A 13,340-nucleotide genomic window follows, 5' to 3' on the forward strand; every position below is an offset into this window, starting at 1 on the left:
AACCCAGGTATGATTGAAAGGGGCTTAATCCAAACAACAACAGATGTTCCTGGTGCCATGATCACTCGGGAAATTCCAAAGGTTTTAGGATCTCTGTGGCAGGAACTGGGACAAAGACCAAATATACATTTCTTATTATATCCCAACATGACAGATGGAGAGGAGGCTGAGAATTGGGGGCATTATAGTTTGGACTCCTGGCCTAGGTCTTCTACACGCCATTATGCCTCAGCAGGAAACACAGGCAGAAACTCACCCCCACTCCCATCTTTAGCTTGAGGGAAAAAAAATCCAGGGAATTAGCCTTTTGGTACGCCCTGGCCCCCCCACCCCCTGTCCCTATTTATCTCTTCCTTTTGGGCTTAGAATTTATTTCTCTCATGCTCATTTTTATCTGCAAAGAGGAGTGGGATGTAGGAGCATGCAGCTTGACCCTAACCACCCTTTGGAAGCCTCTCCTCCAAGCCAAGATGGGCTTCCTATTAAGGCCTTAGACCTGAAGACCCAGATTGGGCACCACCCTTTCCCCAACCTGCCTTCCCTGCAGGAAGGATGAATAATTCCTCCTACCTAGGGCAGGGATCCAGGAAGAGCAGCAGGGGGAGACACCTGGATACTCCCCATCCCGCTGCTTGCCTGGGGCAGGTGGGAGGAGGACCAGGACCAGTGAGGCCCATCCGCAGGACTCTTGCCCCTGGAACTGCATGAATGTTGTTAGCTTCTCCCATGCTCTGTTCTGGCCGCCTCACCCCTGACAGTGTCACGCAAGGGACAAGGCACCTCAGCATGCTGGCTCACTCGGAAGTTCGGTACAGCTATTCCCCGGGAGTGGTTTCCCCAGCCCTTGCCAAAAGCCCATCCCTCACCTATCATATCTCTTCCTCCGAATCCCAAGTCCTCTGTTCTCTCCCGGTATTGCGTCATCACCCTGCCAGTAACATCCCTCCTCCGCTAACAAAGACCTCGCCTTGTTATCATATCTAGTGCCTGGCTCCTGTGTGATAAGTTCTCCATAACCTTTGTTGAACGCATGGATGGGACACGACACCATCTGGTAAAGCCAAGGAGACCAAGTACCCCTTTGCTAGAAGTGGTACAGATGAGGAATCTCCAACCTTCGCCAATATGTCTTCTCTAGGATCTAGTCACTGCCCGCTTCCCAGTTTGGTGCTCCTTGGTCCACACAGATGGCTTTTCTCAGGCCCTTGGGTTCTTAGTTCCTCCTTGTTATCATTCTACTTCCTTCTAGGACCCTGAAGTCCCTTCTCTTTCCATTTCCATTTGCCTCACTCATTTTTAGAGTTGTTACCCACTACTGTACATACACCTTCTGTTCATGGCCACTGTGTTCCCCCCAACTTGCACTGGAAATAAGACCACCACCACCATACGGTAGCTTAGACCTCAGCCCTAGAGTCTGAGGGCCTGAGGCTTTGTTTAAAAATACTCCGATGCGCACATGCCTGATGTTTGTATGTGGACTACGTGCGCGAAGGAGCTCATAGAGGTTAGAAGCATTGGATCCCCTGGAGCTGGAGTTAGCCACCATGTGGGTGCTGGGAATTGAACCTGGGTCCTCTGCGAGAGCAGTAGGTCTTAAACTGCTGAGCCGTCTCTTCCAAGCCCATGACACCTGAGTTTGAATTTCAGCTTTACCTCTTACAAAGCTGTGAACATGAACAAATATAATTTTATATCATGAAATCTCTGTGTCTTCTCCTTCTGGATAAACCTACTGGGAGCATCTACCTGATGGCTTCACTGGATAGTTAACTGTATCTCTGTGTGTAGTTGCTAGCCTCTGAAATGGCTTCCAATGTGTCCCCTCCTGGTATTCAACCCGTTGAATAGTACCTTCCCCAAATTAACAGAGTTCATCCATGTAATCAATGGGGTATTTCAGAAAGGATGTTGTGTGGTTTTGTGTTTTATATTATTTTATGTTTGAGACAGAGTCTTGCTGTGTAGATCATGCTGGCCTGGGACTCACTGTGTACCTGAGACTTGCCTCAAACTTCCAGTCCTCCTGACTCACCCTTCCAGGGATTGGGACTTCATGTATGTGCCACCAACTAGGTGTGTGACTTCCTTTTTTTTTTTTTCTTAAGATTTATTTATATATTATATACACAGCATGTATGACTACAGGTCAGAAGAGGGCATCAGATCTCGTTACAGATGGTTGTGAGCCACCATGTGGTTGCTGGGAATTGAACTCAGGACCTCTGGAAGAGCAGCCAGTGCTCTTAACCTCTGAGCCATCTCTCCAGCCCCAGGTGTGTGACTTTCTAATTGGACCATGAAAACAGTATGACTTCAACCTTTCTCTTGTTTTATTCCTTTGGGAGAAGCCAGGTACCGTGTTGAGGACACCCAATCAGTCCATTGGACAATTCCATGTAGGTGTTGGAGACAAAACTAGGGAATGTCATTCCTTGAGAGCTGGGCTCAAAGAGTGACACAGTGTCACATCTACAATGTTCTGTCCACCAACTTGTCATAGAGCAGGCACTGGAAGGAGGTCACACAGACTCATGTCTCCTTAGAATACACATCGAAGAATTTGGGATCCTTCTTTTTTATTTCCTTTATTTGTATTTTATGTGTTTGCCTGCATGGATGTCTATGCATCACAGGTGTGCAGTGCTTGTGGAACCAGAGGGGAGAGTGAGATCCTCTAGGATTGGAGTTACAGGTATCTGTGAGCCACAGACTGTGTGGATGCTGAGAATGGAACCAGAATCCTCTAGAAGAATAGCCAGTGCTCTTAACCACTGAGCCACCTCTCCAGCTTGAGATTCTTCTTTTTAATTTGATTTTTTTTTTTATTTTGAGACAGGGCTTCTCTGTGTAGCTCTGGCTGTCCTGGAACTTGCTCTGTGAACTAGGCTGGCCTCGGACTCACAGAGATCCACTTGCCTCTGCCTCCTGAATGCTAGGATTAAATGTGTGCACCAGCACACCCAGCTTCCTTTGTTTTTATTTTTATTTCTTTTTCCGATATGTTTATTTTTGTTTTATGTATATATGGGGGTTTGCACATATGTCTGTGCATCGTGTGCATGTCTGGTTCCCACAGATGCCAGAAGAGGAGACTGGATTCCCTGTCTGGAGCTAAAGGGAGGTGTCAAACACTTGATGTTGGCTCTAGGAGCAGAACCTGGATCCCTAGGAGAGTAGCAAGTTCCCTCAACTGGTGCACGTTCTCTTCAGCTCCTTCGTTTTTAATTTTTGTTTTATTTTTGAGACAGGATCTCACAGGTAGCCTTGACTGGTCTCTAACTCACAGAGACCTGCCTGTCCATGCCCCCTGAGTGCTGTGATTAAAGGCACAGGTCACTATGCCCAGAAAGGGAGCCTTTTTTCTTTACAACTAACAAATAGTCATCCTGTTTGGTGGAGGGCTCAGAGCAGCCAGCCCTGAGGCTGGAAGATAACTTTGTGGGTAGAGTGCTTGCTGCATAAGACTAAGAGTTTGAGTTTGGGGCTGGAGAGATGGCTCAGCGGTTAAGAGCACTGACTGGTCTCCCAAAGGACCTGGGTTCAATTCCCAGCATCCACATGGTGGCTCACGACCATCTCTAACTCCAGTCCTGGAGGATCCGACACGTTCCACCCTCCTCTCTGGGCACTGTATGTACATGGTGCACAGTCATGCAGGTAAAATATCCATAGGCAAAAACAAATAAAAGATTAAAAAAAAAGAAGAAGAATTTGAGTTTAGATCCCTAACACATACATAAAAAGGCAGGCTTCTGTAACTCCAAGACTGAGATTGTGGAGACAGACAGATGCCTAGGGCTCCCTGGCCAATCAGCTTAGCCAATCAGTGAGCTCTGGGTTCATCTAGAAACCCTGGGATGGCAAGATGACTCAGATGACCTGAGTTTGATCCCTGAAATCCACATAAAAAACAAACAACAAACAAAAATCCCAGACATGGCCATGGTAGGCACCTGTAACCCCAGCAACCGTACAGTACAATGGAAGGCAGAGAAAGGAGAACCCACCTAGAAGTTCAAAGGTCACCTAGCCTGGAGGACGCAGGGTGGCAGAAACAAGAGAGACTCTGCCTCAACCAGATGGAAGGGGAGAGTTGACTCTTCAGAGTCCTCCTCGGGCCTCCATGAGCTTGCTGTGGTATACACATGCACCCGCACATCACTCACCCATAGTAGAAAAATAGAGAGCAATAGAGGCTGGCACCCAAAAGATGACCTTTGGCCTCTATACATGCATGTGGGGACACATGTACACACACACACACACACACACACACACACACACACACACTCAAGTGAAAAGGCAGCGTGGCCTCTTGTGCACCCCACTCACGAGTTGCTTCATGAGCATGTGCATCAGGAGACAGGCCTGGAGCCATGGAGGATGTCTTCTGGTGTTACCTATGGGCCAGGTGTGATGGAAATGGAGATCACAAATCCTCCTTCTGCAGTAGCTCCATAGGAAACACATGATCTAGAGAGGTTAGGAAAAGACCACCAAGTCAGGTTCTTCTCGGTGTCCACTGTGACCAGCCTGGCTGACTACAGCCATGACCATGGCTGATGTTACTCAGAAAGTGTCCCCCTCAAAGATGTCCACCTCATCAAAAACGCTTGAGGATCTTGTCTGACAGTCATGTAACTGTAAGCAGCTTGGGGACCAATGAGGCCACCAGACCCTCAACAGGGATCTCTCTGAGTTCACAGATACCAGCAGGAGCTGAGCTCTTAGAGGCCATTCTGCGCTTCCCACTGTTGTGAGAGAGGAGAATGTCCCCTCTGAGGTGTATGCTTCCAGCAGGCCTTGGGGCGGGACTGTTCTGTCCCCATCCAAGAAGGCAATCAGCAAAACCAGCAGATCCAGTCTATTCCGAAATTCTTTTAGTCTTGGCCTATGACCTCTGCCCTGTTTTCTCCACTGCCCCCTGCGGCCCCCTCCCCCCCGCTTGTTAGCATACATTATTTTCATAGTTTTTTTTTTTTTTAAAAAAATACTACACACACACACACACACACACACACACACACACACACACACACAAATAGACATCAACCATTAAGCCAGAAGTAGTGGTCACACTTGAAATACAAGCGGTAAAGGAAAGAAGACCAGTAGTTCAAGATCATCCTCAGCTACATAGTCAGTTTAAGGTGAGCCTGGACTATATGAGGTCCTGTCTCAACTCCTCCTCGTCCTCTCCCCCCCAATCCCCCCCAGCACCTTGATGTGACAGGTGCGGTAGGTGGGAGATGCCCGAGGAGTCTACTGTCCCAGCGTGACTCAGAGCAGTACTGCAGAAGCATTATCTGAGCCAGATCAGAAGGACATTCCAGGTGGGGGGACATGCCTGGACAGAGGCAGAACGACAAAGTGTTTAGGAAACTTCAGTGATTCACTGTGGCTGTGGGGAGTAGGATAAGGTAGACAGCTGTGGGAGATAACGTCCTCAACAAGTGGCAGCTGGATCCTACGTGTAACACAGGGAAACCGCTGGCTTACTGATGGAGAGAGCTTGTAGCATTTGGAAAAGGAAGAAGAAGGACGTGTGGGGCTCTGCCATGGAGCGTGAGAGCGAGCGAGCGCTGGGGATGTCAGTGAGGGAGCTTTGTTTGGACACGTGGAGTCTGAGATGTTCATGGGCATGCCAGTGGAAATTCCAGTTAGGTCTGTGTTTAGAAAGCTCTGGCCTGAGCAGCAGATAAGACAAGTGAGCTGCTGATGGAGAAAGTCGGGGTAAACAAGTGAGGCATGTGTTCTGTAGGCAGGGAAGAGATGGGGAATGGCTTCAGTAGTTGGGTTTTTGTTTTTTGTTTTTTTTTGAAACAGGCTCTTGTGTGTGCTAGGCTGACCTTGATCTTGCTATGTACCTAAAGATGACTTTGAATTTCTGATTCTCTTGCCTCTATCTCCCTGATGTAAGGAATACAGACATATACTGTACTGTGCCTTGTGTGCTCTTAATCACTGAGCCATGTCTCCAGCTCCCACAGTTCCCTTCTTATTGTTTAAAAGCAAATATATTTTTTTAAATTCTATTCATTTTTTACATTTTTAACATCTTTAAAGTCAGGGTGAATTTTAGTTACAGGCATGTCATAGCTTAATTGATAGATTTTTTTTTCTTAACACACAGTAATAGTATATATTATAATTGATGGTTTCATAGATTTATTTTTTAAGATTTTGGTTTTCATTTTATGTGTATGAATATTTTGCCAGCATGTAGGTATGTGTACCACATGCATTCCTGGTGTCCACAGAGGCCAAAAGAAGGTACCGGACCTCCTAAACTGGAGTGTTGGACAGTTGTTGCTGCCATGTGGGTGCTGGGAACAGAACTTGGGTCCTCTGCAAGAGCTTTTCACAGTTGAGCCACCTCTGGTCCCTGGTACCACACATTTAATGAAACACAGTCGTGCTGACATTAAAGGAATGTTACAGTCAAAACTAATTCATACAAGATGCTGAGCCTGGTGGCGTCTGCCTCCAATCCCCGCTACACAGCAAGACTGTGTCCAAAACAAAAGATAAGGAAATGGTGCAGAGGTTAAATACATTGCCAACGTCATCACATGCTGTGAGAAATTCGGAGCTTCGGGAGGACCCACGTGGCCACTGAGAATGACCTCGGTTCAAGAGGAGTCACAGCCAGATGGAGCATCTGGGAGACTAAATCCACTATAAAAGGTTCTTGGTGGGCTGGAGACCACCACAGGAGAAGGGGGCAGATGGGATAGAGGTCCTTGAATAACGGGTGGTGTTGTAGATCTATGAATATTGGGTGGGAGAATGGGATCACCTGTAAAATATTGATCCCGGAAATGGAGGCTGATCAGAGGAGGAGACAGGCCAGCTGCCATCCAGAGAACTGTGCCTCCGCTGAGGTCAGGATGTCATGGGGCTTCTCACACCTTCTTGGGTGGTGATGCTACCTGGTACCTGGTAGGCATTCAGTGTTGTCCAAGGAATGGATGAGTTTCCCTATGACCTTGGACAGGTTTGTGCTCTTATACGTTCTTATATGCTCTCACATATTCATGTACAAAATGAAAGCATTGCCTAGAAACAAACAGGGCCAGATGGTGGTGGTGCATGCCTATAATCCCATCATTTAGGAGGTAGAGGCAGGAAGGTCAGAGGCTCAAGGTCATCCTCAGCATCATAGCAAGTTGGAGGCCAGATTGAGCTGACGAGACCAAAGGGCCGTAGAGATGGCTCAGCAGGTTATGGAGCTTGCCACCAAGACTGAGGATCTGAGTTCAGCCCCTGGGGCCCTCATAGTAGAAGGAGAAGACTGACTCCTTTAAACTGTTCCCTGGCCTCCATACATGTGCTGTGGTCCACATACACCTACACACACAATAAACAACCAAACAAATAAAATTTAAAAACAAAATCTAGGGCTGGGCATGGTGGTGCACACCTTTAATCCCAGCACTTAGGTGGCAGAGGCAGGTGGCTCTCTGTGAGTTTGAGGCCAGCCTGATCTACAAATTGAGTTCCAGAGCTATTACACAGAGAAACTATCTTGAAAAACAAAAAAACAGATGAAAAAAAAAATAAGAAGGAAAACAGTAGAGATCTCAGAAAGCTTCTCTTTCCGACCCTAGGCAATGCGAGGACAGTGGTCCAGACCTGGCTGTAGATCATACTAGCCAAGGCTTTGTGTGAGACCACTTCGCTCACACTCAGGGGAGAGACGGAAGCGTGAGTTGTTTGGAAACTGTCCCGGTGACTCAAATGTGCCATTTGAAAACACGTGCCCTCGGTTTGAAAACTAGATGAAGGCTGGGACCCCATCTGGGCTTCAGTGCTTAGAGTCGGGCTGGTGACAGGCGGCTGGGACAGGCCTCTCTTCACCTTCCATCTCTTGTCACCGGAACCCCAACCCCCTAACACACAGAGCACCGGCACCCGCTTTTCTCCACCATAAATTGTTGACGTCAGCGCAGGATTTTCCTGTGTATCCCAGGATGTTTAGCCCCAGCCTTAGTCCCCACCCACTAGATGCCAGTAACACATCCCCCATTCAAAACAAAACTGTCTCCAGACATTGCTAAATATCTGAGGGGGGAGGGACGCACCCCTAATTAGAATTCCTAAGAATCTCCATTCTCCTGCCTGCCCAAGTTGCAGATAGAGACCAGGCACAGATGGAAGGCATTGCGCACCAAATTTAGTTGGGCCCAGCAGGAGTGGAGGCCAGGGCTGCACAATGGAGGGACTGCATGCCAGCGGGCTGACTGATGTGGTCTCAACCCAGAGGGAGAGAGTTTTCCAGAACTCTCATTCCCGGATTCGCGATCAGTCACAGGAGGGCCTAGAGCAACGGTCTACAGGCCAACAGTCCCCCGCTTTCCGGGAATGGACAGAGGGGATGTGGGAGTGGTGGTAAGGGATTCTTTCCCTCTGTAGATAATTTCCTGGCATCATCCACGGCTCTGTCTGATTGGTGGAGCGAAGAAGAGGAGGAACTTTCCAGCTGTGGGTGCCTGGGTTCCTGGAGGCATCTGACATGGATATTGATTACAAAAGTCTGAGTTTTAGGGTCTGGAAGACGGAGGCTTTGGGGCTGGGTCTAAAAAGTGGCTTGTTCCCACCCTAAGGGATGCAGAAATTGTGGGCACAAATTCCTTAGAGCTGGGGTGGGAAAGCTGTGAGCATCTTCACGAGTCTTTCGCTTGCAGGTGGTGGTACCTGAAAGAAGACAGAGGATGGGAGGCCTGGAGGGAAGCAGGGAAGGGGGTTGGGAGGAAGGAGGAAGGGCGGTTTCCGGCATTTCTCCGGTTATCCCGCAACTCACTCCACCTGGAGGCTCAGAGCACCCAAAAGCAGGACAATCCCGAAGATAGATAAGAGCAGAATCTTAGCGTCCCGCAGATCGTAACTTCCTGCAAGGAACCCAGGAAGCCGTGGATGATCCCGCGGATCACACCAGGGAAACAAAGGGGTCCAAGGGGCAGCGTAAGGAATAAGAACCTGGAAAGCAGCGCTTTCGGGGCCAACAAGACGCCTCCTTGCCCTCACAGGTGGAGCAGTTGTACAGGATGGTGCTGCCCCCTGCAGGAGACAATAGGAGCAGCGCCGGCGAGCGAAGCCAAGGTCTCCACCCTTCCAACCACCCAACTTCCTCAGGCTTGTTAGTTACCCTTTTTACTCACGGCAGGCGGGAGCACAGAGAGCTGAAAGGAAGGACCAAGAGGGGTGGCTGACCTATTCAGTCACACTCCACTTGGCTGCAGATCCCAGGTCGCCCCTCGATTCCTTCCCCATCAATACCTTCCCTGGTATACTGGGGGATCTTGGTCTTCTGAAGCCATTGCCAATATGAAGGAAGCGAGGAAATGGATCTTTTTATCTCTGGAGAGGCAGGGCACAGCTGTATTGCCCTAGGCCTCATGCCTTCCACGCCCCTTCCCAGATCAGCCGGCTTCACCGTCCCCCACCCCATCCTCCCTTGAGTCCTAGGACCCAAGGTTTCAGCTTCCCTCTGACCTCACCCATGACCCTCAGGACTCTGTGGGTCTTCTCTGTGATTTTGTTCATGGTCACCTCATCTGTGGAGATGGGAGAATGAGCTAGTCTCTCGGTAGGCTCCAGGGTGTTTTTGTTTTTCCTATTTCCTAGGACACAGAGTTCTTCCACACAGAGAGGCTAGTGTGTGTGTCCAGGGGGCGCTGTGGACTGAAGCGGTGACTGAGGGGCACAGTTAGGAACTCAGGCCACCCCTTTAGGATACACAGGTGACTTTGGCAGGGCTAACCTTGTGCGTCTGGTATTACCTAAGGCAAAGGCTGAGAAATCGGGGGATGCCCATTCCTTCCACTGCTTCTCCATCTGGCTACTGAGCCGAGCCAGGCGGCTTGGCAAGGCATGAGCTGGGAGGCGACAAAAGATACAAGCCTTGGCAACGGCCAGGAAAACCCCAACCAGTGCCGGCACCCACATGAGGCCTGCTGGAGGATGGGTGGGAGCCGAACCCCCTTGGACTAGGGAAGACTCAGAATGCTCTGAGATTCGGATTCTAGCCCTTCGCGTAGGAGGTTCTAGACTGATCTAGAACAATGCCATTGTTTCACCCCTTGGCTCCAGTAAAGCTGCCCCTGGGCCCCGAGAACTGGAGGCTAGTAGGAGAGAGGGAGAAGACGGGGTTTCGGCTGCAAGGGGGCAATGGCCTTTACACGTCCGTGGTTCTGAAAGCAATTTTATTTTTCTTCCCAGAAGTCACAGTGATAGGTGAATGACTATCATGTGCATGTGTGCATCCACTCAGGAACCCAGAAATGCTGTCCCTTCCCACACCCTCTCCACTCTGTCAACTCTCTGTCTCCTCTCTGCCCAGGACAGCCTTAGGCCTTAGCCAGCTATTTCCTAGCAACAGGCTCACGGTTGTCTCAGCAACCAAGAGCTCCCAGAGGTCTCGGAGGCCTAGCTAAGCCCAGTGGCTTTTACCTCTCATCGGAAGAGCCTAGTGACTCAAACTCAAACAAGTCCCTCCTGCCTACGTGATGGTGTGGGCATACACACACGCGCAAACACACACACACACCCTATGATTAAACTAAATCTCAGTCTGCTCTCACACATACCATAGATATACCTGAGCCTGAAGAGTTGCTAGGCAACCCCAAACAGGCCTGGACATGCCAGGATCACAGAAGGACCATCACGTAAACACAAGAGTGGGCAACACTGATGGGAACGGAGATGCCAGGGGCCCAAGCATCAGTCAGATACAGTGGCTGGCCCACACATACATGAAAGAAGTGCAGGGCATAAAAAATACTACCATCTTTCCCATGTCCAGCCCCACTTACACAGAGTCCTCTAAAACGCTCGGAATCCCAGAAGGGTGCTCTAGCCCCACGCTTATGGGAGTTCTCCTAGCTCCCTTTTGTCAACCTAGGATAAGGTGTCTATTTTCAATCTCCCACAGTAGGTGGCTTGGGACATAGTAAAGAAATCTCCCAGATGTCTTGGCCTCTTAATGGTCATGGTAGGATAAGGTGCCTACCTCCAGGAGGGGAAGCCACAGTCTAGGGGACAGACCACATTGGATAATTCAAAATATGTCCTTCCACCTAGTGCTCAAACCTCCAGAGTTCTGCTAAGTCTAGCCTGGGCAAAGAGGTGCTTCCTTACTTTTCCACACCCCTGAATACAGAGGGCCCATCCTCAAGCAAGAACAGGCTCGAGAAACCACGGATGCTTTCCCAGGATAAGCCCCGGTGTAGATCTTCTGGACCACTCGAGTTCTGGGAGCTGAGTCGGGGCAGCTCGATTTGGGAATCTCAGCCTACATCTAGGCTCCAGTCAGGTTTGGTGGGATCCCTGACTCTCATAGCTCCCACACCAGAACTAGAAAGAGGCAGGGAAGAGCCGTTCCTCCACAGTCAAGTGAAAGGCAGCATGCTCAGTGGCGGACAAAGCGTAAAGATCTGGAGTTCAGTAGGTCTTCAGGGTCTGGGAAGACCGAGTCCAGGCGGAAGCCATGTTCCAGAGCCACCCGCAGCACCTCCTCCAGGAAGGCAGGCGTGTTCGCCACCTCCCGCCGATCTTCTGGGCCCCCGGTCCACAGCGGCTGCAGCCCCAGTCTTTCATACTCCACGTCAGGGAGTTCCCGGGGGCGGGAGGCCCACTCTAGACGAAAATGTGGACCGCTCTCCGCCCTGTCCCCACTGACCACACCAAAGCGCTTGCGCATGGCCCCCAGACACTCAGGGTCAGTACAGAAGAGGTTGGCTCGGAAGGTGTCCACCTGGACAGAGCTCAGCTCATAGTGGTGCGGGCCCCTTCGAGCGGAGAAGTGTACCAGGCGGGGGCTGACATCTACATCTGCATGGAGCAGGGCAGCTCTGGGGGCAGGGGTACCCCGAGAGGCTTCCAATTCCCGCAGGGCATCCAGAAGGGGCCGGATCTGGTAGAAGTCAGCCTCTGCCTTAAGAAGTGCAGTTTCTCCATACCCACGGGGCAGGTCCAGACGGCCCAGGCGCAGGAAATTGAGGATATGCCGGAAAGCCTTGCCATCTCTGTCGATGAAGTAATGGCCATCTCCTTGCCGGTTGAGATTGGCTGGCATAAGGGTGTCAGCCCTAAACATGGCCCCCAGCATGGAGTCTGGGAAACGAGTCAGGGTCTCCAATGTAGTGGAGTATAGTGTTCCCCCCACATTTAGGGTCACGGGGCCCCCAAAAGAAGGGGGTGAAGAGGACACAGGAGGGGGGGAAATTTTGGGGACTGTAAGAGACAAGCAAGGAGAAGGAAAAGGCAGAATCTCCTGGATTTGGGAAGAATCGGGTGGTAATGTTCAGACTCGCTATGTTGGAGGCAGAGTTTGGAGAACAAGACAGCAAAGTTTGTAGCTCACCCCAGCTACGTTGGTGGCGATTGGGGGCTTCAGGACACAGAAATCCCCAAAAGGATGAAAGAACCGACGAGAAGAAGAGAAGGCAGCGAGACAGGGCCAAGGGAGCTTTTGGTCCAGACGATTCTGATTCTGCGAGGTCAGCGATTCCCTTCTGTGTTCTTCAGACAGTGGGTTTCCGGAATTCAACCAGCAGGTGACGGTGGCGAGCACCAGCCGGACTCTGAAGGGCTCAGCTTCTGGGTTTCTAAGTAGATAGCTTTTGCAGTTAGGAGAGCCCACGCCGGGTTCCGACGGCCTGCCCAGAGGCCTGGCCAAGCTTAGGGGCGCGGGTCCCAACAGATGGAGGCGCAACTGATGGGGACCGGTGGCGAGCCGTTCTGTATGGCTGGAGAGAGAAGATGCTCTCGCAGTCAGAGCCGAGAGTGTCCCAGGACTCTGTTGGCAACAGCCGGAGTCTCGGGACTCGGGCGTTACCGCCTTCCTGGACTGTCGCAGCAGGCGCTGAGGTCCTCTCCACCCCCAGGAAGTGGTCTGAGGGCAGCAAGTCGGTGGCCCTTTAAGCGGCAGCCCCGCCCCTTAGCGCCCCGCCCTCCGCCCCCGTGGGCTGGCTGCCGGGGATGGGAGCCGGGACTCGCCGACGGGCGGGACGGGGCGGACGGGCTGGACGGGCCGACGCGAGCGGGGGTGGGATGATTCACAGGCTTCACTACGGATGTGGCCGCGACGGCCCCGCGTTCCCTGCAGGTGTGCGTGACCTCACTAGGACAGCTTGGGGGGAGCAGGAGGCTGCAGCCCCTCTCTTGGGAGAGAACCCGGGCCTCGGGGTTGGATCCCGGTCGGGAACTCCCGAGGGGGCGGGTGCTGAGCCGTCGCATTCCAGGGATGCCTGTGGGCCACCCCGGCGTGCCCAGGTCCCCACGCGGGTGGCTTCCCTTGTCGCCTGAGCTCGAAAGCCCCTCCCGCCAAGCCG

General features: G+C 51.2%; 2 protein-coding genes across 3 annotated transcripts; both read right to left on the reverse strand.

Moving 5' to 3' along the window:
- Nucleotides 1–7,526: 7,526 nt before the first annotated feature.
- Tmem95 (transmembrane protein 95) lies at nucleotides 7,527–10,094 on the reverse strand. 2 transcript variants are annotated; one of them, XM_028869481.2, is made up of 7 exons: nucleotides 9,786–10,094; nucleotides 9,504–9,560; nucleotides 9,283–9,363; nucleotides 9,165–9,185; nucleotides 8,983–9,087; nucleotides 8,807–8,894; nucleotides 7,527–8,700 (listed from the first exon to the last, which is right to left on the reverse strand). In XM_028869481.2, the coding sequence occupies exons 1-7, from the start codon at nucleotides 9,949–9,951 to the stop codon at nucleotides 8,670–8,672; spliced, it is 549 nt and encodes a 182-aa protein (XP_028725314.1). In that variant the 5' UTR covers nucleotides 9,952–10,094; the 3' UTR covers nucleotides 7,527–8,669. The 2 variants fall into 2 exon arrangements, with proteins under 2 accessions (XP_028725314.1, XP_028725315.1); XM_028869482.2 differs by having other exon boundaries at nucleotides 7,528–8,700; nucleotides 8,983–9,063.
- A 97-nt stretch (nucleotides 10,095–10,191) lies between these two features.
- On the reverse strand, nucleotides 10,192–12,906 carry Kctd11 (potassium channel tetramerization domain containing 11). Its single transcript, XM_028869480.2, has one exon. It carries the CDS (start codon nucleotides 12,113–12,115, stop codon nucleotides 11,417–11,419), a length of 699 nt encoding a protein of 232 aa, XP_028725313.1. The 5' UTR covers nucleotides 12,116–12,906; the 3' UTR covers nucleotides 10,192–11,416.
- Nucleotides 12,907–13,340: the final 434 nt, after the last annotated feature.

This window comes from Peromyscus leucopus, chromosome 8b (genome assembly GCF_004664715.2).
Source record: "Peromyscus leucopus breed LL Stock chromosome 8b, UCI_PerLeu_2.1, whole genome shotgun sequence".
Taxonomy (NCBI): domain Eukaryota; kingdom Metazoa; phylum Chordata; class Mammalia; order Rodentia; family Cricetidae; genus Peromyscus; species Peromyscus leucopus.